Source organism: Pan troglodytes, chromosome 4 (assembly GCF_028858775.2).
Source record: "Pan troglodytes isolate AG18354 chromosome 4, NHGRI_mPanTro3-v2.0_pri, whole genome shotgun sequence".
In the NCBI taxonomy this organism is placed as follows: Eukaryota; Metazoa; Chordata; class Mammalia; order Primates; family Hominidae; genus Pan; species Pan troglodytes.
Window position 1 is genome coordinate 45,277,787 of NC_072402.2, and position 22,033 is coordinate 45,299,819.

The window sequence follows — 22,033 nt, forward strand, 5'->3', positions numbered from 1 at the left end:
CTTAAAGGAGTAAAGAACACAAACTTATTTTTATTAATTGTAACCTTCCCAGCATAAACACTAGAATGATTTTTTTAAACTCTCTGTAGGATTGAAACATAAATATTAAAATTACCTATTAAAAAAAGCAAAACAAAATAAACAAATGATAATATTTTAACAGAAACAGCAATAAGAGTAACATATCTGCCTTGGCCAGGTTAATACATTCACAAACTAAGAACCATTTCATACATCCAAATAATCCGTATCAGCTTGAAGACTTAGTGAAGATATAGGCCAAAGATCATAACGTTGTAATCTGTAATTATGACTGGATTATATTTTTCTTCAGTGTATGAAGCAACTAATATTTTTATAATTGAGGCAGGCTTTCCAGAGGGGGAACTGTCACTCAGAAATGCCTAGGAATGGTTGGGTGTGGTGGCTCACACCTATAATTCCAGCACATTCAGAGGCAGAGGCAGTAGGATTGCTGAGCCCAGGAGTTTGAGAACAGCTAGCATAACATAGGGAGACCCCAACTCTACAAAAAATAAAAAATTAGCCAGGCATGGTGGCACACGCCTGTATTCCCAGCTACTTGGGGGGCTAAGGTGGGAGAATCACTTGAGCGCGAGAGGTCAAGGTTGCAGTGAACCATGATCACCCCACTGCACTCCAGCCCGGGCAACAGAGTGAGACCCTGTCTCAAAAAAAAATTTTTTTGCTAATAATTAGAAATTATTAGCTAATAATTACAAATTATTAGCTAATAATTACAAATAATTAGAAATTAGAAATTTTTACTAGATTTTTTAACACTCTAATAGCATAAATCTAGAAAAATATAGCTTCAGATCTGGTTGTAGAATCTACTGCCTGGCTAACAAAAAGAAACCAAGTTATATATTTCCTTCAAGAATACTCAGCCACAGTTGTGAGCTATTTATTAGACAATGTTCCTCTCTTGAAGAAAATGAACCAGAAGTTGGAGCTGAAAGTAGGCTTAGGGGAGACAATTTGGGGCTTATAAATACTTTACGAATGCTAAGTCACACTTCACTCTTCTTTTAAGACAGAGAGTTAGGAATATTATCGGCAGTGGATTAAAAAAGGAAGACCACTGGAAAAAATTTTAGTCATAGCTACCTGATTCATTTCGTCCTCATCAAAAGATTGTGACTGGTACTATAATCTTGGCCCCTTTCCTCTATATTTTTGAGAGTATGAAAATATCTTTCATTATAGTAAAACTTTCGACAGCAATTCTGATTTGCAAATTATTTATACATTTTATAGTTTCATTTCTTACATAAATGTGGACTCCCATATACTGAAAAAAAGAGAAAGATAAACAGCAAAGTTAAGTAACTTACTTAACATCAAAGAAAATTTAGAGCTACCACTTAGGGAAATAGCTACCTTGCATGCATGAAACTGTCTGACCCCCATCCCACCTTAACCCCTATCTTGCTGAGAACTCACACACTGAATTACAATACTTCTAAGAAGTAGTGCTTTTGGTTAAGCTATAACACCAACTACCACTCATATTTCTCTCTTCTATGTTCTTTCATTCAAATGTTTTCAGCCTTTGTGACTGGGACTGTAAAACACTTTTTCAAAATTTAGGTTGTGCTTTTAGAGAACACTTGTTTCACAACTTAATATCAGACTTGCTTAAATCATTAATTACAATAGACACTGGGCTCTATTACTTTGATAGCAGTAATAAGTTATTAAGAATATATATAAAAATTTTTAATTATTTTAAGGCAATTATTACATGGCCATTCTAGGGTATCATACCTTTGTGGAAGATACCTTTGGTCTAAGAAAAGTTTTTGACATTATAAACTGCAATAGTTCCCATCCGTAGTTTAGGACTTGTAGTACATTAAACTATAATTCACCTGGGGGGGGAAAAAAAGAAGCCCTCAAATGAAGAAAAACTGTAAATGCCCAATTATAGTAATAAATGTATACTGATATAATCAACAACACAATAAAGGCTCAAGAACTAGTGAAAAAGAACAGTAAATTTAAGTGATACAAGAAATCAAAATTCTAAAATAATTTTAATGACTATAACTGTATCAAATAATCTACTTGTGGTGTTACAGAGTTTTTCACATGAACTCAATGATGTATTAGGAAAAAAAACCCAAAAAAACCCACACATACTATGTACTTACCTTTTGTCATTAAAATTAGGCAATTCTATTTGAGCAATTTTTATACTGAAAATTAAAGTTTTCCTTATTTCAAATTACAGTTGCAGTTCTTCATTTCCAATATTTCCCAAAAGAGTAAAATACCATGAATTCACTTGCTGTGGACGAAGAATTTAAGTCTTAAACTGTAAAATTTTTGTTTTCATTTGAACATGTTATTAGAAAATTTCTTGGTAACACTGTGTTTTTCAACCGTGTTTTCAAATTCTTAAATGTTTATGCAAACTAGTGAATTCAACGATTTTAAGTTAGCCAGAAGAAAATTTTAAGGTCTACAAACTTATACACTGGAAAGTATACTGGACTACTTTACAGTTTGGAGGCACACATAGCCTATAAACACCCCGACACACTAGAAAACACATTGTTCAGCCCTCCGCCCCAAATCGTTCACGATTAGAGACTGTGACGTTTCAGAAGGTATACAGGTGGAAAAAAAACACCTATTTCAGTAAATATAGTTTGTAGCTCGAAATAAAAGATGCAGACCAGGGGCTGGACGCGGTGGCTCATGCCTGTAATCCCAGCACCGTGGGAGGACGAGGCGGGCGGATCATCTGAGGTCAGGAGTTTGAGACCAGCCTGGCCAAAACATGGTGAAAACCCGTCTCTATTAAAAATGCAAAAATTAGCCGGGCGTGGTGGTGGGCGCCTGTAATCCCAGCTACTCTGGAGGCTAAGGCAGGAGAATCACTTGAACCCAGGAGGCGGAGGTTGCACTCCAGCCTGGGCGACAAGAGTGAGACTCCGTCTCAAAACAAAACAAAACAAAAGCAAACAAACAAAAAAAAAGGTGCAGACTGTTGTCACGGTCAGGGCTGTATTCACTCTTGAAAACAAGATTGACAATTACCTCCTTTGAAAAGCAGATAACTGTCCCTGAAGATGCCAGGTTACTGAAATGAGATGTCAGAGGTAGACCTTCAAGACTATTCCTAGCCGACCCCCCACCACCCCACACAGTGAACAGGGAATACTAAGCTCAAATATTCGTCCAACGTAATCCTGTAATCAGTGGGGTGCCGGGTTGAGCTCGCAAATCCCCGCTGCAGGACAGGGATCTGCACCCTCAATCTTCTCATCCCCAGATGGGATGGGCGGGTCGGGAGGAGGAGCGACGAGAGCCCAGGAAAGCTTGAAGGTAGAGATAGACTCGCGTCTCTAAGACATATACATAATATAGCCGCAACCGCGGCGGCCTTACTTTCCCGGAGCTGCATCCCCTTTTGGGCGAAGAGCGGAGGCGACCAGGGTCTACCCTAGGTGAAAGGGCAGCCACCTGGCCCTACCCGGGCTCAACGCCGAGCCTCTCGGAGGTACGGCCTCCCTGGGACCTTCCAGACTGGTCGGCGCAAGCGAAGGGCGGGGACCGCCGAAGGAGTGTGTGACTTAGGCATCCAGCGCACTGCCTGACCCGAAGTACCGACCCGAGTTACGCCCACCCTCCAACTTTGCGACGGAAATGTGTCATCGAAAGCCAGGTAACCAGCGGGCCGCGGCTGGGCCGCCGGGGCAGGCTAGGGGCGCCGCGGTGGGCCTCGGGGCCTTTGGGGCCGTGGGCTTTTGCTGCCGCCCGCCCCTTCCGGCTCCTCCCAGTAGTGCAAAGGGCACGTGAGCGAGGCGCCCGAAGCCGTCGCGGCGGGGACCATGTTGCTTCCGAACATCCTGCTCACCGGTCAGGGCGCGCGGCCGGGAGGGACTGGGCTGGGGCAGGCTGGGGGCGCAGAGTGCTCTGGGCATCGGGCGCCCAGGTGGGGGCCCCTCACTGCCCTCTTCGGAGGCCGGCCGAGGGCCACGAGGCGGTTGTCAGCGCCCCGGGAGCCGACCCTCGCGGGCGTTGCGGGAGGCGGGGGAGGGGACGCGGAACGTTAATTCCGTTGGCCTGAGGCTCCGGGGGGGCGGGGGGGAATGGAGAGAGGTCGGCAGATCCAGCTCTCCAGCTTGGCAACCTGCTTAGTCTTTCTGAATCTGGTATTTCGTTTGTAAAATGGGTTGTTGATTCTTTGGCAGGGTTGGCCTTGGGATTTTTAGCGAAATAACGTAAGGCCATATCTGCTTCCCGGTAGAGTCATTAATGGTGGATGCCTCACTCCTTAGGCCTCCGTGGGCCGTATTTTATTTTTTCTTTGCTTCTGATAAACGCCTCAGATTAGATTTCGGTAAACGAGTTCAGATGTTTGTGACGTGACGAAATTGCTGTATGCTTTTGTTGAGTTACATCAAAGGATCCCCCCGCCCCTTAAAAGGAAGGCATATAGTGAGCATTTCGGGTCGTTTCTCGCGTAGGAGTGGGTCTTTGAAGCCATACTCAGGGTGCGTGTTATCAGTGAAGGGTATTAAAATGCTGCATAACGACTTTAACGAATATTTTTGCTAGCCGTTTAGTCCTGAAAGTGTTTATCAAATTGTAGGCCATTCGTGGAAAAATCTAATGCATGTAGATTTTATTGCAAGGTACAGAAAAATTAAGACTCTTTGTGGGAACAGTAAAGTTACAGCATTCACCCAAACGTAAAATTGTTGGCAGCGCACAAGACATGTCTGTTTTTGAGAGGTGCAGATTAGCCACCCCACAAATAACGTTTAGAATTTTAGATTCCTTAAGCGGAAGATTTTACATCTTTTTGCATGGATGAAACATAGTGCCCTGGTTATTAAGTCATTGTCAAAACTTTAAAGTGAACATTTTATTGAAAACGTGGAGTCCAGGGTTCAGACTTGGTGTATTATAGTGGACTTGAGGTGACCGTTATTCTCCTGGGTATGGGAACTGGATTATCCCTGTTATCTTTATGCTCAAGTTTAATATCAGGGATGTTAAATCTGAATAGCTGAAAATTATGAATTTGATGATCTTGAAATGTAATTTTAATAGGTATCAGAAGGGGAAGGTAAAGAACAATGTATATAGTATTGTCATTTATGTAAAAGGGAATATGTGTTGTATTTATATAACAAAGAGTATGTACATATATGTACATTTATATGCAAACATAAATAGGGTTTCTTTGGGAAAGGAAACTGGTTTACAGTGGTTATCTCTAGGGAAGGGCGCAAGGGGTCAGTAGAGGTAATACGGTGTCTTTCAGACTGCTTAATTTTAACATGAACAGTTTTTGTTTTTGTTTGAGACAGTCTCATTATGTTGGCCAGGCTGGTCTCGAACTCCTGAGCTTAAGCTATCCTCCCGCCTTGTCCTCCCAAATTGCTGGGATTACACGCGTGAGCCACCACACGTGGCCATGAACAGTTTTAAAATCTTTATAAATTAAAGCAAATAGGCCAGGTGGGTGGCTCATGCCTGTAAATCCCAGCACTTTGGGAGGTGGAGATGGGGAGATCGCTTGAGCTCAGGAGTTTGAGCTTAGCCTAAGCAACATAGCCAAACCCCGTCTCTACAAAAATTAACCAGGGCATGGTGGTGCATACCTGTGGTCCTAGCTACCGGACAGGCTGAGATGGGAGGATTGCTTGAGCCCAGGAGGTAGAGGCTCTAGTGAGCCAAGTTCCACTGCACTCCAGCCTAGGTAACAAAGAGATATCTTGTCTTTAAAAAAAGAAAAAGGTAAATAAATTATTGTAATTGATTCGAGGTGGCTAATTTTTTTTTTTTTTTTTTTTTTGAGACGGAGTCTCTGTTGCCAGGCTGGAGTGCTGTGGCGCGATCTCGACTCACTGCATCCTCCAGCTACCTGGTTCAAGGGATTCTCCTTCCTCAGCCTCCTGAGTAGCTGGGATTACAGGCACGCGCCAACACGCCCGGCTAATTTTTGTATTTTAATAGAGATGTAGTTTCACTATGTTGGCCAGGATTGTCTCGATCTCCTGACCTTGTGATCTGCCCTCCTCGGCCTCCCAAAGTGCGGTGATTACAGGCATGAGCCACTGCGCCCAGCACGAGGTGGCTAATTTTATTCTCAGCAGTTCCCCGGTAGCAGCAGGCAGTTTGAATTGGCGTCAGAATCTGCTGAGCCCCACCCCTGGAGAATCAATACACTGGGTAATATTCTGACATTCAGTTAGCTTTGGAAAATTTTTATTAGATCGTAGTACATGCTAATTTACATATGGCCAGGCATGGTGGCTCACGCCTGTAATCCCAGCACTTTAGGAGGCCGAGGCGGGCAGATCACCTGAGGTTAGGAGTTTAAGACCAGCCTGGCCAATATGGCGAAACCCTGTCTCTACTAAAAATACAAAAATTAGCTGGGTATGGTGGTGGGCACCTGTAATTCCAGCTACTGAGGAGACTGAGGCAGGAGAATCGCTTGAACCTGGGAGGTGGAGGTTGCAGTGAGCCAAGATTGTGCCACTGCACTCTAGCCTGGGCGACAAGAGTGAAACTGTCTCAAAAAAAAAAAATTTTACATATGATTGCTAATTAGGAAATTTTTCATTTCAGTCGTCAAGAACTTTTAAGGGCAGAGGCCAGGTGAGACTCTGTCTCAAAAATAAAAGGAAGGACAGAAGGTGGACTGGAGTGTGATAAGTAGTATTTCACAAACAGTATTTTTCTGTGGCTTGTCTTACAGGTACACCAGGGGTTGGAAAAACCACACTAGGCAAAGAACTTGCGTCAAAATCAGGACTGAAATACATTAATGTGGGTGATTTAGCTCGAGAAGGTAAGGGACACTTTGGTGTTAGATTTGTTTTGTTTTGTTTTAAGGTCTGGTAAGTGGAGTGTTAGTGCTGGGTATTGTCATAGGGTACAAAAAAACAGAGATTGCCATTAAAGGATATATACTCTGTTAGGGAAACCACAGAAATATTAAGTGTCTAATGCTATGTCCTGGTTATTTTGACCATTTTCCCTTCCGCCTTCAAAATGGCTGGCAATTCTTGTGAATAGTTGGGAAGGCTCCTATAAAGAGACTGGCTTTCGGATAGGTAGAATGTGAATAAGGAGAATGTTTTTAAGTTGAGCAAACAAAGGTTTGGTACTGCTAAACATATATATGAGCACAGTGAGTATATTGGTCTCACTGGAAAGAGACTGTTTTGAGCTCAGGTGTGGGACCTGACTATGCTGTGGTATCTTAGATTAGTGTGAGATTTGCATGCAACTGCATATATTCTAAGATGATCATTGTTTTTATTTATTTTACCCTGTTTTCCCCTAATCTTTTATCGCTCCCTTATTTGTGTCTTCATCTTTTTATAGTCGACAATGATTTGTACATGATAGGAACTCAATAAATTAAAGCGACCTTAAGTATGCCTCATTAAAATTAAGAAAACATATGGTTTAAATTTTAAAATTTTTTTTACAGTTTAACATAGATTTAAAATTTTTTTAAGTTCCTGACAGTTGCTACTAAAGTAACTATTTCAGATTGATCTAATGTACATATTTTTTTCAAATGATCTAAAGTCTGATCATCGGATATCATGGAGTCTGGCAAGATGGCTTCTCCCAAGAGCATGCCGAAAGATGCACAGATGATGGCACAAATCCTGAAGGATATGGGGATTACAGAATATGAGCCAAGAGTTATAAATCAGATGTTGGAGTTTGCCTTCCGATATGTGACCACAATTCTAGATGATGCAAAAATTTATTCAAGCCATGCTAAGAAAGCTACTGTTGATGCAGATGATGTGCGATTGGCAATCCAGTGCCGCGCTGATCAGTCTTTTACCTCTCCTCCCCCAAGAGATTTTTTATTAGATATTGCAAGGCAAAGAAATCAAACCCCTTTGCCATTGATCAAGCCATATTCAGGTCCTAGGTTGCCACCTGATAGATACTGCTTAACAGCTCCAAACTATAGGCTGAAATCTTTACAGAAAAAGGCATCAACTTCTGCGGGAAGAATAACAGTCCCGCGGTTAAGTGTTGGTTCAGTTACTAGCAGACCAAGTACTCCCACACTAGGCACACCAACCCCACAGACCATGTCTGTTTCAACTAAAGTAGGGACTCCCATGTCCCTCACAGGTCAAAGGTTTACAGTACAGATGCCTACTTCTCAGTCTCCAGCTGTAAAAGCTTCAATTCCTGCAACCTCAGCAGTTCAGAATGTTCTGATTAATCCATCATTAATCGGGTCCAAAAACATTCTTATTACCACTAATATGGTGTCATCACAAAATACTGCCAATGAATCATCAAATGCACTGAAAAGAAAACGTGAAGATGATGATGATGACGATGATGATGATGACTATGATAATTTGTAATCTAGCCTTGCTGAATGTAACATGTATACTTGGTCTTGAATTCATTGTACTGATATTAAACATGCATGCTGGATGTTTTCAAGTTGTGTTTTAGAAAACTGATAATAATGAGTAAACACAGTTACCATACTTTTCATTTGAAATGAAGGTTTTTCATCAGCCTTAAAAGTGTAAGAAAAATAAAGTTGTCATTCATTCGATTGTTGGTGCTTTGGCAGTTATGTTTTTAAAAGCAATTTTCTCCTTGTTGTCACCAAGAGGAGTAACAGTTGGCAGTTGCAGCAATTTGCAGTACTGCAGTCTATTTTTGACCACTAGGGTGTCACCTTAAGCGTCTTCAGATACATAGATCATAGTATGATCTCTGGTGTGTACGTCACTCTTGTGATCTGTTGTCTCAGATTGCTGAAGTATAACCATGACCCCCCTTTGGAGAGACCAGTTGCTCAGGATTTTTATTCATAGTGAATTCTTAACCTGCTTTGATTATCTTCCTCAATTGCCCAACTTCCTAGGTCCCATTTTTTTGTCCTTTTGGTTATATTAAGGACCCTTCGTGTCTCCCAGTATGTCTCCACTTTTTAAAAAAAAATTTATAAGTGTCTCTCTTTGCAGGTTAATTTTGAGCATCTTTGTTTTTCATATTCCTGATACTATAAGCCAGTATCATGTTCATTTTTGATCCAGGGCTGATAATTAGGTTATAGTGTTTATATATATATATATTTTTTTTTTTAATTTAAAATTTTTTTTGTCCAAAAGAACGTCAATTTATCAAGGTTATAGTTTCTAAAACCTAGATTTTTATTTGCTATCATACAACTACTCATTTTCCATTTCATTTTATTTTATTTCCTGAGATAGAATTTCATTTTGTTGCCCAGGCTGCAGTGCAGTGGCACAATCTCAGCTCACTGCAACCTCCATGTCCCAGGTTCCAGCTATCTTTGCACCTCAGCCTCCCAAGTAGCTGGAATTACAGGTGTGCACCACCACACCTGGCTAATTTTTATATTTTTAGTAGAGATGGGCTTTTGCCATGTTGTCCAGGCTGGTCTTGAACTCCTGGCCTCAAGTGATCTGCCCACCTCGGCCTCCCAGAGTGCTGGGATTACAGGTGTGAGCTACCGCACCTGGCCTTTCCTTTTTTTTTTTTTTTGAGACGGAGTCTCCCTCTGTCGCCCAGGCTGGAGTGCAGTGGTGCAATCTCGGCTCACTGCAAGCTCTGCCTCCCAGGTTCACGCCATTGTCCTGCCTCAGCCTCCCAAGTAGCTGGGACTACAGGCACTTGCCACCACGCCCAGCTAATTTTCTGTATTTTTAGTAGAGACGGGGTTTCACCGTGTTAGCCAGGTTGGTCTCGATCTCCTGACCTCGTGATCCACCCGCCTTGGCCTCCCCGAGTGCTGGGATTACAGGCGTGGGCCACCGCACCCAGCCCGGCCTTTCTGTTTTATATCTATATGAAATGTGGTTTTGTTCCTCACTGTTGAACACCACCATTTTTGACAAGTGATTTCTGAGTCACATAATAGTCAATTTCATTCATGCATTCCAATGTTACTTTCACTCAATTTAACATTTCTAAACTAATTAGAGCATTAATAGCATTGAGAGCAATGGTGACACCACTCCAAGGACAATCCAGTATAAGGCACTTGTCTTCCTCTTCTTTGGGTCCTCTCCTACCAGTACTTAAACCATTTCATTTGGTTGAGACAGAGTCTTGCTCTGTTGCCCAGGCTGGAGTGTGGTGGCCTGATCATAGCTCATTGCATCCTTGAACTCCTGGGCTAAAGTGATCATCCTGCCTCAGCCTCCCTTGTAGCTGGGACTACAGGCACACACCATCCTGCCGGGCTAACTTAAAATTATTTTTGCAGAGACAGGGTCTGGCTTTGTTCCCCAGGCTGGTTTACTCCTGGGCTCAAATGATCCTTCTGCCTTAGCCTCCCAAAGTGCTGGGATTGCAGACGAGAGCCACTGTACCTCAAGTACTCAACACCATTTTAGTCAGTTGTGTATAGTCCCAACCATCCTGTTTGTTATTAGTGAGATTATTTCATGAAATGGGATCTAAGTCTTAAAGGAAAAGTATTTTTTTCCCCCTCCTGTAATGCCAGATAAAAGATTTCTGGTCTGACTTGACATGGAGTTTGATGGAGGTACTTTGTGGGTTTTTTTTGTTTGTTTGAGACAGGGTCTTGCTCTGTGCCCCAGGCTGGAGTGCAGTGGCACAGTTTCCCCTCACTGCAACCCCAGCCTCCTGGGCTCAAGTGATCTCCTGCTTCAACCTCCCCAGTAGCTGGGACTACAGACACAAGGCCTCACTGTGTTGCCCAGGGTGGTCTCCAATTCCCCAGGCTCAAGTTATCCTCCCACCTTGGCCTCCCAAAAGTGCTGGGATTACCGGTGTTAGCCATTGCGCCCAGCCTGATGAGGTACTTTGTAAGGTTTGACATACCAGATTTTTTAACCCAGATCCTGTTTGAATATATCTGGAAATATTCTGGGGCAACCAACCTCATTTTTATTTCAAGTGGGGATATATTTTTAAGGGAAACCAGGCAATCATCTATAATGAAGTGATTCTCAACTAGGTGATTTTTGCCCTTTGGGGGTATAGCAATGTGTGAAGACGTTTTGGGTTGTCACATGGAGGGGGAGGTGATGGCCAGGGATTCTACTAAAGATCCTGTAGTTCACAGGACAGTCCCCTGTCTGCCTTAGTAACAATTACCAGACTCAAAATGTCATTAGTAATAAGGTTGAGAAATCTTGCTGTAAAGAAATAAGGCTTATTCTGATGCTCACTAAAGTCGGAAAAAAAGAAACAAGGCTTTTAAGAAAACCCTATTTTAAACATATTTCTAAAAGTTTAGTATCATCCTGGTGATCATGTGGAATTGCAGTAGTAGTTGAGAGAGGTCATCTTCACTCCCAAAACCAAGGCAAAAAAAAAAAAAAAAAAAAAAATAGATGGGAATCAAGTTTAAGAAAACTGGCGGGGGGTGGTGGCTCATGCCTGTAAATTCCAGCACTTTGGCCCAGCACGGTGGCTCATGCCTGTAATCCTAGCACTTTTGGGAGGCCGAGGCGGGTGGATCACCTAAGGTCAGGAGTTCAAGACCAGCCTGTCCAACATGGTGAAACCCCATCTCTACTAAAAATGCAAAAAAGTAGCCAGGTATGGTGGTTGGCCCCGGTAATCCCAGCTACTCGGGAGGCTGAGACAGGAGAATCACTTGAACCCGTTAGGCGGAGGCTGCAGTGACCCGAGATCACACCACTGCACTCCAGCCTGGGCAAGACAGAGCAAGACTCAGTCTCAAAAAAAAAAAAAAAAAATCAGTCCGGCGTTGCTGAGGGTGCCTGTAATCCCAGCTACTCAGGAGGCTGAGGCAGGAGAATCACTTGAACCTGGGAGGTGTAGGTTGCAGTGAACCGAGATCATGCCACTGTACTCCAGCCTGGGTGACAGAGAGAGATTCCGTCTCAAAAAAAAAAAACTATTATGAGTCTTACTGTGTACCGGGTGCGGTGGCTCACGCCTGTAATCCCAGCACTGTGGGGAGCCGAGGTGGGCAGATCATGAGGTCAGGAGATTGAGACCATCCTGGCTAACACGGTGAAACTCCATCTCTACTAAAAATAGAAAAATATTAGCTGGGCGTGGTGGCAGATGCCTGTGGTCCCAGCTACTTGGGAGGCAGAGCTTGCAGTGAGCCAAGATGGCGCCACTGCACTCTAGCCTGGGCGACAGAGCGAGACTCCATCTCAAAAAAAAAGAGTCTTACTGTGGTATGACTATAAGAGTGCTTCTCTTATTGCTATTCTTCCAGTCTCAAGACTCCTCCTCACTTGATACCCTTTCCTATATACAATCATTCTTATACTCTTACTAGCATCCTTAATTTTCCTGGCAGCAGTTTTTCAGTCTTCGGCCTCTGTTCCTAACTGCAGGATGCCCATAGGTCTAGACGAAGTAATATATTGACATTGGATCCATTTCCAGTAGAAATTGTAAAGCATAGCTTGGCTTTGAACACTTAGAATCTTGATATATCTCTAACCTAGGGGTTGGCAAGCTACTGTTGTTTTTGTATGACTTCTGAGCTAAAGACTAGCTTGCAAAGCGTAAGGTATTACCTGGCCCTTTACAGAAAAAAAAAATGCTGATCCCTGTTCTATCCTTTTCTGAATCCCATTTTTCTCTCCCCTTATCAACTCCCACTGGAAGCCTTGGAAACTAACTCCTCTATTGACCTCTCTGACACTGCTCTCTCCCCATCTTTGCCTCTGGTCTTTCGCCTTCCACCTGTTTGCCCCATGATTTCATTGCAGCCATATTGTAATTCTGCCCCTCCCACTAGTAATCTCACTCATTCAGGACTATTCACTCCCTTGTGCTGATGACTTAAATTTATAATTAAAACAGCCCTATTTCTAGACACCTATTAGACAACCATCTGGATAGTTCCCAGATGTTTACAGCTCTAAATTAGTATGTTTAAAGCACGTGCTCTGAAAGCATCCTTGACTATACTTGCCCACTCCTCTGATTTCTGCCTCCCAAGCATATAAATACACATTCACTCTCTCCACACAGATCCACTTGGCCTTTAAATCTTGACGGTTTCTCCGACACATCCCTACAGTACCCCTATTTCATCAAGACCCCTGGTGCTGTGCCTAGAATCCTACCTAGAATCTCCTGTTTGACTTCTTCAGTATCTCTTCCCTCTTCTACACTATCATTTTCTTAAAAGTGGGGAAGGAGAATGACATGATTTGAACTTTTTACTCACATAGTCCATTCTCCTTCAGGAAATATAGGAGATTCTTTATAAAATGGCCACAGTTTACCTGCAGCCGTTTTCTCCCCTATGTCCCCTTCAGTGCAGCCATCATACCCTGTTCTCACACTAGGAATTTTCCACCTCGAGTATTTATGCATGCTGTTCTCTTTATAGGTTTCCTTATCTTCCTTACAACTCCTTGGAGGCCCAACTCCAATGTCATATCTTTGGCTGTCTAACTTCACTATGCAGAATTAATTGCCCTTTTCTTTTCGCATAAAAAGCCAGCTATTTTAAAGGCACCCAGTCACTCTAAACCAGTTAATTTCTTGTTCTAATTGCTTTAGAGTTATCAGCTTCTTGTTGAGTTGAGGTAAATATGGTGAATATGTTTTCAAAAGAAGAAATATGAAAATAAAAATTTTAAGTATTGGCAGCAGTGTCAAAACAACCAGCATCCCAATATGATTAAAGAACAGCTTTCACTTGAGTGTATATAAGTTCTAGGATGGCAGTTAAACATAATGTCATGATTTTACAGTTTGACAAACAGCAGCAGCTGGGAAGGTTTTTTAAGGTAAGAATGAGCTTTAAAAAATTTTGTGGGGCCTGGCGCAGTGGCTCACACCTGTAAACCCAGCACTTTGGGAGGCCAGGGCGGGTGGATCACCTGAGGTCAAAAGTTCAAGACCAGCCTGGCCAACATGGTGAAACCCCATCTCTACTAAAAATACAAAAATTAGCCAGGTGTGGTGGCGGGCACCCGTAATCCCAGCTACTTGGGAGGCTGAGGCGGGAGAATTGCTTGAACCCAGGAGACGGAGGTTGCAGTGAGCCAGGATCATGCCATTGCACTCCGGCGTGGGTGACGAGAGTGAAACTCTGTCTCAAAATTTAAAAAAAAAAAATTTTTTTTTTTTTGAGACAGGGTGTCACTGTCACCCTAACTGGAATATAGTGGTGCAATCCTGGCTCACTCCAGCCTCAAGCAGTCCTCCCACCTCAACCTCCAGAGTAGCTGGGACTATAGGCTGGCACCACCATGCTGGGCTAATTTTTTTGTTTTTTCTTTTGGTAGAGTTGGGGTGTTGCTATGTTATCCAGGGTGATCCCGAACTCCTAGGCTCAAGCAATCCTCCCACCTCGGCCTCTGAAAGTGCTAGGATTATAAGCGTGAACCACCATGCTCACCCTTTTAACTCTGGCCCCACAATTGATTTTTTTTCTGCAAGCAATATATCTGTACTTGGAATTTAAAAAAATAAACTGCAAAACTTTGTTTAGAAAGTTGATTTAATTTTCTAATCTCTCAGTCCTTAAACAAATCAACCTTTTTGATCTTTGCTTAAGATCCTATGTATAGGCAAGTATAAATTTGGCTTCCAATTGAAACTTTCTAAAGTAGCATAAAATTTATTCTTTTTTTGAAATTTGAAATGAAGTTTGGGATCCGTTCATTTTTCTGGTACAGGCTACAATCATCACTTACCTAAAAATCTGCAGTAGACTTGATAGCCTCTGGGACTCCGTCTCAAAAAAAATAAATAAAGACTTCAATCCTAAAAGTTAACACATCTATTTTAGACAGCATATATTGGTTCAAGTCATCTTTCTTTTTTTTTTTTTTTTTTTTGAGACAGAGTCTTGCTCTGTCACCCAGGCTGGAGTGCAGTGGCGCGATCTCGGCTCACTGCAACCTCCTCCTCCCGGGTTCAAGCGATTCTCCTGCCTCAACCTCCCAAGCAGCTGGGATTACAGGCACCCGCCACCACGCCTGGCTAACTTTTGTATTTTTGGTAGAGATGGGGTTTCACCATGTTGGCCAGGCTGGTCTCAACTCCTGACCTCAGGTGATCAACCACCTCGGCCTTCCAGTGTGCTGGAATTACAGGCATGAGCCACCGCACCGGCCAGAGTCATCTTTTAAAAGTCAAAGATTTAAAGTATGAAGGAACCTCCGTGTTTATCTATTCAAGATTACCACACAGTACAGAATCAGCTGTAGGTATTCTTAGATTTTGTGGTACTGTTAAAAAAAATGCAATACTGTAAAAATAGTATATGGAAAAATACTCCAAAGCTTTTGTTTTTCTTCTAATCTTTGTCCCTAGTAAGGACAGCTTTGAATTCTGCTTTTTGTGTTTTACACTTGTATATGTGAGCATTTATCATGTTGCTGCCTAGTCTATACTACATAGTATTTTTAAACTGTGTTAACTATAATACTATAACTCTAATACTTATTAATTTTAATTACATAATTTTTACAAAATTAATTACATAATATTTTATAAAGTTGGTAAATCAAGATTTAACTTTTATTGTTCAACATTTTTTATTTTCTAATTTTGTCCAATTAGAAATTAAATGGTAGTGTAAATATCTGAATGGATTGAACATATAACAGGCATAAATATAGACTCATTTTAATTTGCATCTCTTTAATAGCTAGGAAAATTCAATATTTTTTCATGTATGTTTACTGATTTTTTCCACTCTTCCATCTTGTGTGAATTCTTTTCTTGTTTATTGAGCAATTGTTATTTTGGTTTTAAGGTCTTTATATTATCTACATTTCAGTCCTTTGTTATTTCTCCCATTCTGTTACTTTTCTTAGAATTTGATTATTTCTCAAGGAACAGAGAGTCAACATTTTAAATAACTGGATCAGTCTTTTTATTTCTTCTGCTACTCAACAAACTCAAATGAATCATTCCTTTATAGCTCCATCTGGGGTTTGTGGTATAAAGTAAGGATTTAGATTGTTTTCTAAATTGTTAACCAGTTTTCTTCATACCAAGACAGTTTAATTTTTTAGGTTGGTAGAGTTCCTGGTAGGTGAGCAATAGCCCAAGGAGGCAGAGGCCACACTAGAGTGCTAGAAAGGTGGTTTATGTGCCTAGAATCAGTCCACAGACCCTCCAGGCAAGACAAGGAGTTACAACTGCTTTTGTGCCCTCCAGTGTCCATCAGACTGCCCCCCCCCAGTGACCATCAGACTACTCCTGTGTCCCTTCAGAATTTATGTTCATTTTAACCTCATTTCAACCCGTACCAAAATATTAAGGGGAAAGAGGTGGGAAGACTGCTATATAACATGCTCTCAGAGATGGTTAATGGATGATCTGAGCTTGCCTTAGATTAATACCTCCTAAGGGCTGGGGCTAAGGGTAAGATGGTATGTCTTACCTCCTGAAAGAATACTTCTTTTGAAAACCAGCTGTGATTTGTTGGAAAGTTCTTATGTTAAATTTAAATTTGCCTCCTTTGTAACTTTGAACATTATTTTTGTTTTGCCTTCTGAAATGAGACTATTTAACTCTTATGAGGAACGGCAGTTTGGGATGCTGGAAATCTAGAGTAAAGATACTGTTCAGGAGCATTTGGATCCTGACCCTTCTCTATCCCCATGAGGATGTGAGCTCAGTGACAGAGGGTTCATTTCTGGAATAAAAATCTGTTATTGCTTTTTTCTTTCTTTCTTTCTTTTTGGAGACAGGGTCCTGCTCTGTCGCCCAGCCTGGAGTACGGTGGTGTGATCTCAGCTTATTGTAACCTCCACCTCCCAGGCTCAAGCAATCCTTCTGCCTCAGCCTCCCAAGTAACTGGGACTACAAGTGTGCACCACCATGCCTGCCTAATTTTTTTTTTTTTTTTTCTGTAGAAACAGGTTCTCAACATATTGCCCAGGCTGTCTTGAACTCCTGGGCTCAAGAGATCCTCCTACCTCGTACTGGGCTGGGATTACAAGCACAAAGCCACCATGCCTGGCCTGTTACTGCTTTTGATAAATTAATCTGCTTTTAAATGTATGTGAGTGTGTTTGTATCTGTTCAGGTGTTTCCTCTTCCCGCCAATCTGTAGTTCAACAAAAATAGTGTAGTCCTCTTCTAGTAGCCCCACAAATTCTGAAGTTGGTTATTCACTCTTTTTAGTTGGTTTCAGTTTTGATATTTAAAGCAGTTTCAGATATATTGCTATCCAAGTTTCCCTCTAGACAAAATTCCAATTTATCAGTTAGTATGGCTCCTTTATATTTGGTGTTTATGTGACATTTATTTTGTTAGTATCCACCCTTGTATCTAAAAGAATAATTGATGATACATTTCCTTTCCTGAAGTCTAGAGTTAATTGAAAATTACTTAAAGTTACTTAGAAAATATTTCAACAAGCAATTCTAAATCTCTTTTAGAGCAATTGTATGATGGCTATGATGAAGAGTATGACTGTCCCATTTTAGATGAAGACAGAGTAAGTATGACTTTTTCATAAAGTATGCATTTGTTGAATTTCATAGGAAAGTTGACTTCAGTTTTCTTAAGAAGCATTTTTTTTTAAACTTTTCTTACAGGTAGTTGATGAGTTAGATAACCAAATGAGAGAAGGTGGAGTTATTGTTGATTACCATGGTTGTGATTTCTTCCCTGAACGCTGGTTTCATATAGTTTTTGTGCTGAGAACAGATACCAATGTATTGTACGAAAGACTTGAAACAAGGTAAGAAAGGAAAAACATTAGATTCTTAAAGCATAATGTTAACTTTTATTCAGGTTCCTGAAATTGACCATGATAAAAGATTGCTGTTGTTTGTTTTGTTTTGTTTTGTTTTTTTGAGACAGAGTCTCGCTGTCACCCAGGCTGGAGGGCAGTGGTGTGATCTCGGTCCACTGCAACCTCCACCTCCCTGGTTCAAGCAATTCTTGTGCCTCAGCCTCCTGACTAACTGAGACCACAGGCACATGCCACCTTGTCTGGCTAATTTTTTTATTTTTTGTAGAGATGGGGGTCTCCCATGTTGCCCAGGCTGGTCTCAAACTCTTGGGCTGAAGCAATCTGCCCACCTTGGCCTCCCAAAGTGCTGGGGCTACAGGTGTGAGTCATAGCACCCAGCTAATAAAGGGTTTTATTTGAAAATATGACTACTTTAAAATATGGGCAGTACTTTTTGAGTAAATTAATATCTCAACTGACAATCTGAGTAAAATATACTGTATAGAAACCCAATTTAGTCAGCTGGGCACAGTGGCTCATGCCTGTAATCCCAGCACTTTGAGAGGCCAAAGTGGGAGGATCACAAGGTCAGGACATCGAGACCATGCTGGCTAACATGGTGAAATCCTGTCGCTACTAAAAATGCAAAAAAAAATTAGCCGGGCATGGTGGCAGGCACCTGTACAGTCCCAGCTACTCTGGAGGCTGAGGCAGGAGAACGACGTGAACCTGGGAGGTGGAGCTTGCAGTGAGCTGAGATCACACCACTGCACTCCAGCCTGGGCAACAGAGTGAGACTCCGTCTCAAACAAAAAAAAGAAACCCTATTTAGCCATGCTTTTTCTTTGATGTAAACCCTTGCTAGGAAAACAGCCAAGCCCCTAACATATTCTTTGCTTATTGACTGAACACTACTCACTCAAATTATCCCTGCATCAGGAATGGGAAAGCTTATGAAAAACTAACAAAATAAACCAGCATTTCACAGTCTTCAATAGATACAGAGTTAAACCCACAAATAGAGCATCAGATTTAATGCGGAAGAACCAGTAAAGAGAAACTTTTAGGGAAGTCTTTTATCCCCACTGTCTTTTGATCAAAGCTGTGGGAATATGGAGATTCTAGAGAAATTAGAGAGCAATCTCAGAAAGGAAAGCTCCAGAATTTTGCTTAAGGTCGGGGTCAGAATGTGTGGTTTTCACTGATTATAGTCAACTCTGACTAACCACTATTATTTGCGATACTTGTAAATCCTTGCACAGAATAGTATGGCAGCAAATATACATATAGAAAAAGTTAAATTGGGGCTAAACCTAAAACTTTTATCTTTTTTAGGCAGTGAAATGCCATTAAAAGTTTTGGGGCAGAGAAGTAATAGAGACTATATGGTACATATGCTTTTTTTCAATCAAGACAATTTAAAATTTTGATTAAAAAATTACTGTTTTACATATATAGCCAAGGGGTATGACTAAGGTATGAAAAAACTATGAGAGAGCTAGTTAGTATTTTTAACTATCGAAAAGGTTGTAAAAAAGTAACAGTTTTAGGCTGGGCATGGTTGGGTGGTGAGGGGGAGGCAGGACGGCTCACACCTCACACCTGTAATCCCAGAAATTTGGGAGGCTGAGGCAAGGTGATTGCTTGAGCCTAGGAGTTTGAGACCAGCCTGGGCAACATAGCAAGACCTTGGTCTCTACAAAAAAATAAAAAATTTAGCCAAGTGTGGTGGCATGCACCTGTGGTCCCAGCTACTTTGGAGGCTGAGGTGGGAGGAATGCTTGAGCCTGGGAGGTTGAGGCTGCAGTGAGCTGTGATTGCACCACTGCACTCCAGCCTGGTTGACAAAGCAAGACCCTGTCTCAAAAGCAACCAAAAAACAAAAATAGCCACTTTATTGAGATTTAGTTTACATTCACCCATTTAAAGTACATAATTCAGATTTTTTTCTAGTTTTATGGGTACATAGTAGGTGTATATATCAGTTGCTCATTTTTTTTTTGTATATCAAAAAGTTGTACAATCATTACCACAACCAATTTTAGAAAATTTTGGGGGTGGGCACGGTGGCTCACGCCTATAATTCCAGCACTTTGGGAGGCTGAGGTGGCTGAATCATGAGGTCAGGAGTTCGAGACCAGCCTGACCAACATGGTGAAACCCCGTCTCTGCTAGGAATACAAAGATTAGCTGGGCGTGGTGGCTTGCACCTGTAATCCCAGCTACTCAGGAGGCTGAGGCAGGAGAATTGCTTGAACCCGGAAGGTGGAGGTTGCAGTGAGCCGAGATCACACCACTGCACTCCAGCCTGGGCGACAGAGCAAGACTCCGTCTCAAAAAAAGAAAATTTTTGTCACCCCAGAAAGGAACCCCATACCCAGTAGTAGTCACTCCCCATTTACCCTCAGTTCCCCAGCCCTAGGCAACCAATAATCTACTTTCTATCTTTATGGATTTGTCTATACTAGATATTTCATATGAATGAAATCATACAGGATGTGGACTTTTATGCCTGTCTCCTCTCAAATTAGTTTGTTTTCAAGGTTCATTCATATTGTATCATATACCAGTACTTCATTTATTTTTATTGCCAAATAATATTCCATTGTATGGATGTATCATTTTTAAAATACATTTATCAGGTTGTGGACATTTGGGTTGTTTCACTTTTTGGCTGTTATGAATATTGTATCCATAAACATTCTTGCACATGTTTTTGTGTGGACATCATGTGTTTATTTCTCTTGTTTATATATCTAGGAATTGAATTGCTGGGTAATATGGAAACTTTGTATTTGACCCTTCCAATAACTGCCAGATTGTTTTCCATAGTGGCTGCATCATCTCATATTCACACTCTCTGTGTATGAGGGTTCTAATTTGTCCACATCCTCACCAACAGCTGTTATTGTTCATATTTTGGTTGTAGTCATCCTGCTGGATGTGAAGTAATATCTCATTGTAATTTTGATTTGCATTTCCTACACAGCTAGAGATGCTGAACATCTTTTCATGTCCTTATTAGACAGTTGTTTATCTTCCTTGGAGAAATATTTACTCAGATTCTTTGCTTAAGTTTTAATTGGGTTACAAATCTTTTTATTATTAAGTTATGAGAGTTTTGCTAATTTACTAATTCATTGGGAATTTATTGAGTAGCTGACAAATTGTGGGGGGAAAAATTCAAACAAACCTAAATGCTGGTTTGGTGATCTTTAGTTTCACCCTAGTGTCAAGAAACTCTGTCATATAAACAGGTACCAGTCACTCCTCTCTAGGTGAAGAGACCATTTCTGTAATTTTTCACGTATTGAAAAGTGTCCAGTTTCTGGTATGTTTCTAAAACTCCAGTTAATGCCATTTATTTTGCTTTTTGTTTGCTTAACCTCCCTGCCTTCTAGGGGTTATAATGAGAAGAAACTAACAGACAATATTCAGTGTGAGATTTTTCAAGTTCTTTATGAAGAAGCCACAGCATCCTACAAGGAAGAAATCGTGCATCAGCTGCCCAGTAATAAACCAGAAGAGCTAGAAAATAATGTAGATCAGATCTTGAAATGGATTGAGCAGTGGATCAAAGATCATAACTCTTGACTTATAAGGCTAGCTACTTAATAATCACTCTTGTTGATATCTCTGCCGACATCACAGAAATTGTTCAAGTGTCAGTAACACTTTATTAAAATCATGTTGCAGAACCAGCAGGTGGATAGTATATAGGTTTATGCCTGTGTTTCTTTTTCTCCATGAGAAAGCTAAACATGAAATATAATGAATATAGTATTATTAAGGATTGAGACAAAAACTGTGATTTTAATACTTAAATTGCTAAAGAATAAATGAATCTGACAAAATGGGTGGATGTCTTTTAAGTTTATTACAGAAAAAAATGCAGATGATCTCTTAAAATAAAACTAAAGATAAAGCAACAGAGTATTCCTTTTTTCTTTCTTTAAATTAGAAAAAAAGTTAAGTGTTGTACTCGATACAAAGTTCAAAAGGTACAAAAGAGCATGTTGAAAAGTTAGGTCTCCCTTCCAGACCACCCTATCCCCAGGCACCCCAGGTTCCTTCCCTTTAGGAAATAATGTTACTGGTTTCCTATATGTCTTTTTAGAGGTTTTATGCCTGCACAGTGTATATGTACATGTGTACATTTTTTAAAGAATATAACAGTATATTATGCACACTATTCTGTACCTTTCTTTTTTCACTTACTATATTTGAAGATTATATCATCTCAGTACAGACCTCCCTGTTCTTTTTTTTAGTTGAGATATACATATCATACAATAAAATTTACCATTTTGAAGTGTATAATCAGAACCGGGTATGGTGGCTTAT

The 22,033-nt window shown here is 41.0% G+C and overlaps 3 protein-coding genes across 28 annotated transcripts in view; 2 read left to right on the plus strand and 1 right to left on the minus strand.

Moving 5' to 3' along the window:
* RAD17 (RAD17 checkpoint clamp loader component) overlaps nt 1-4,070 on the minus strand; it is a 45,344-nt gene extending 41,274 nt beyond the window's left edge. Inside the window, exons 1-5 of one of the 24 annotated variants that reach the window (XM_063810392.1) lie at nt 3,890-4,010; nt 3,070-3,112; nt 2,178-2,314; nt 1,792-1,895; nt 1,132-1,315 (exon numbers count right to left, since the gene is read on the minus strand). In XM_063810392.1, the coding sequence (XP_063666462.1) occupies nt 1,132-1,140 (9 nt within the window). In that variant the 5' untranslated portion in view covers nt 1,141-1,315; nt 1,792-1,895; nt 2,178-2,314; nt 3,070-3,112; nt 3,890-4,010. Of the gene's footprint in view, nt 1-1,131; nt 1,316-1,791; nt 1,896-2,177; nt 2,315-3,069; nt 3,624-3,658 lie in introns of those variants that run through there. The other 23 variants (XM_063810391.1, XM_063810398.1, XM_063810397.1 and 20 more) reach the window with 23 other exon arrangements.
* Nucleotides 3,578-21,618, plus strand: AK6 (adenylate kinase 6). 3 transcript variants are annotated; one of them, XM_001159870.7, is made up of 5 exons: nt 3,578-3,697; nt 6,749-6,841; nt 17,391-17,449; nt 17,550-17,695; nt 21,091-21,618. In XM_001159870.7, exons 1-5 carry the CDS (start codon nt 3,679-3,681, stop codon nt 21,281-21,283), a joined length of 510 nt encoding a protein of 169 aa, XP_001159870.1. In that variant the 5' UTR covers nt 3,578-3,678; the 3' UTR covers nt 21,284-21,618. The 3 variants fall into 3 exon arrangements, with proteins under 3 accessions (XP_001159870.1, XP_517726.4, XP_016808688.1); XM_517726.8 differs by lacking the exon at nt 3,578-3,697 and adding an exon at nt 3,753-3,891; XM_016953199.3 differs by lacking the exon at nt 3,578-3,697 and adding an exon at nt 4,291-4,375.
* On the plus strand, nt 6,749-8,599 carry TAF9 (TATA-box binding protein associated factor 9). Its single transcript, XM_009449058.3, has 2 exons — nt 6,749-6,841; nt 7,591-8,599. Exon 2 carries the CDS (start codon nt 7,608-7,610, stop codon nt 8,397-8,399), a length of 792 nt encoding a protein of 263 aa, XP_009447333.1. The 5' UTR covers nt 6,749-6,841; nt 7,591-7,607; the 3' UTR covers nt 8,400-8,599.
* Nucleotides 21,619-22,033: the final 415 nt, after the last annotated feature.

Excerpts from the sequence above, each read along its gene's own strand:
- TAF9 (XM_009449058.3), top strand. The coding sequence starts at position 7,608 with ATGGAGTCTGGCAAGATGGCTTCTCCCAAGAGCATGCCGAAAGATGCA.
- AK6 (XM_016953199.3), top strand. The coding sequence starts at position 4,291 with ATGGTGGATGCCTCACTCCTTAGGCCTCCGTGGGCCGTATTTTATTTT. Across the intron at positions 4,376-6,748 it reads ACGCCTCAGATTAGATTTCG|GTACACCAGGGGTTGGAAAA; the intron begins GTAAACGAGTTC and ends CTTGTCTTACAG. Across the intron at positions 17,696-21,090 it reads TACGAAAGACTTGAAACAAG|GGGTTATAATGAGAAGAAAC; the intron begins GTAAGAAAGGAA and ends CCTGCCTTCTAG.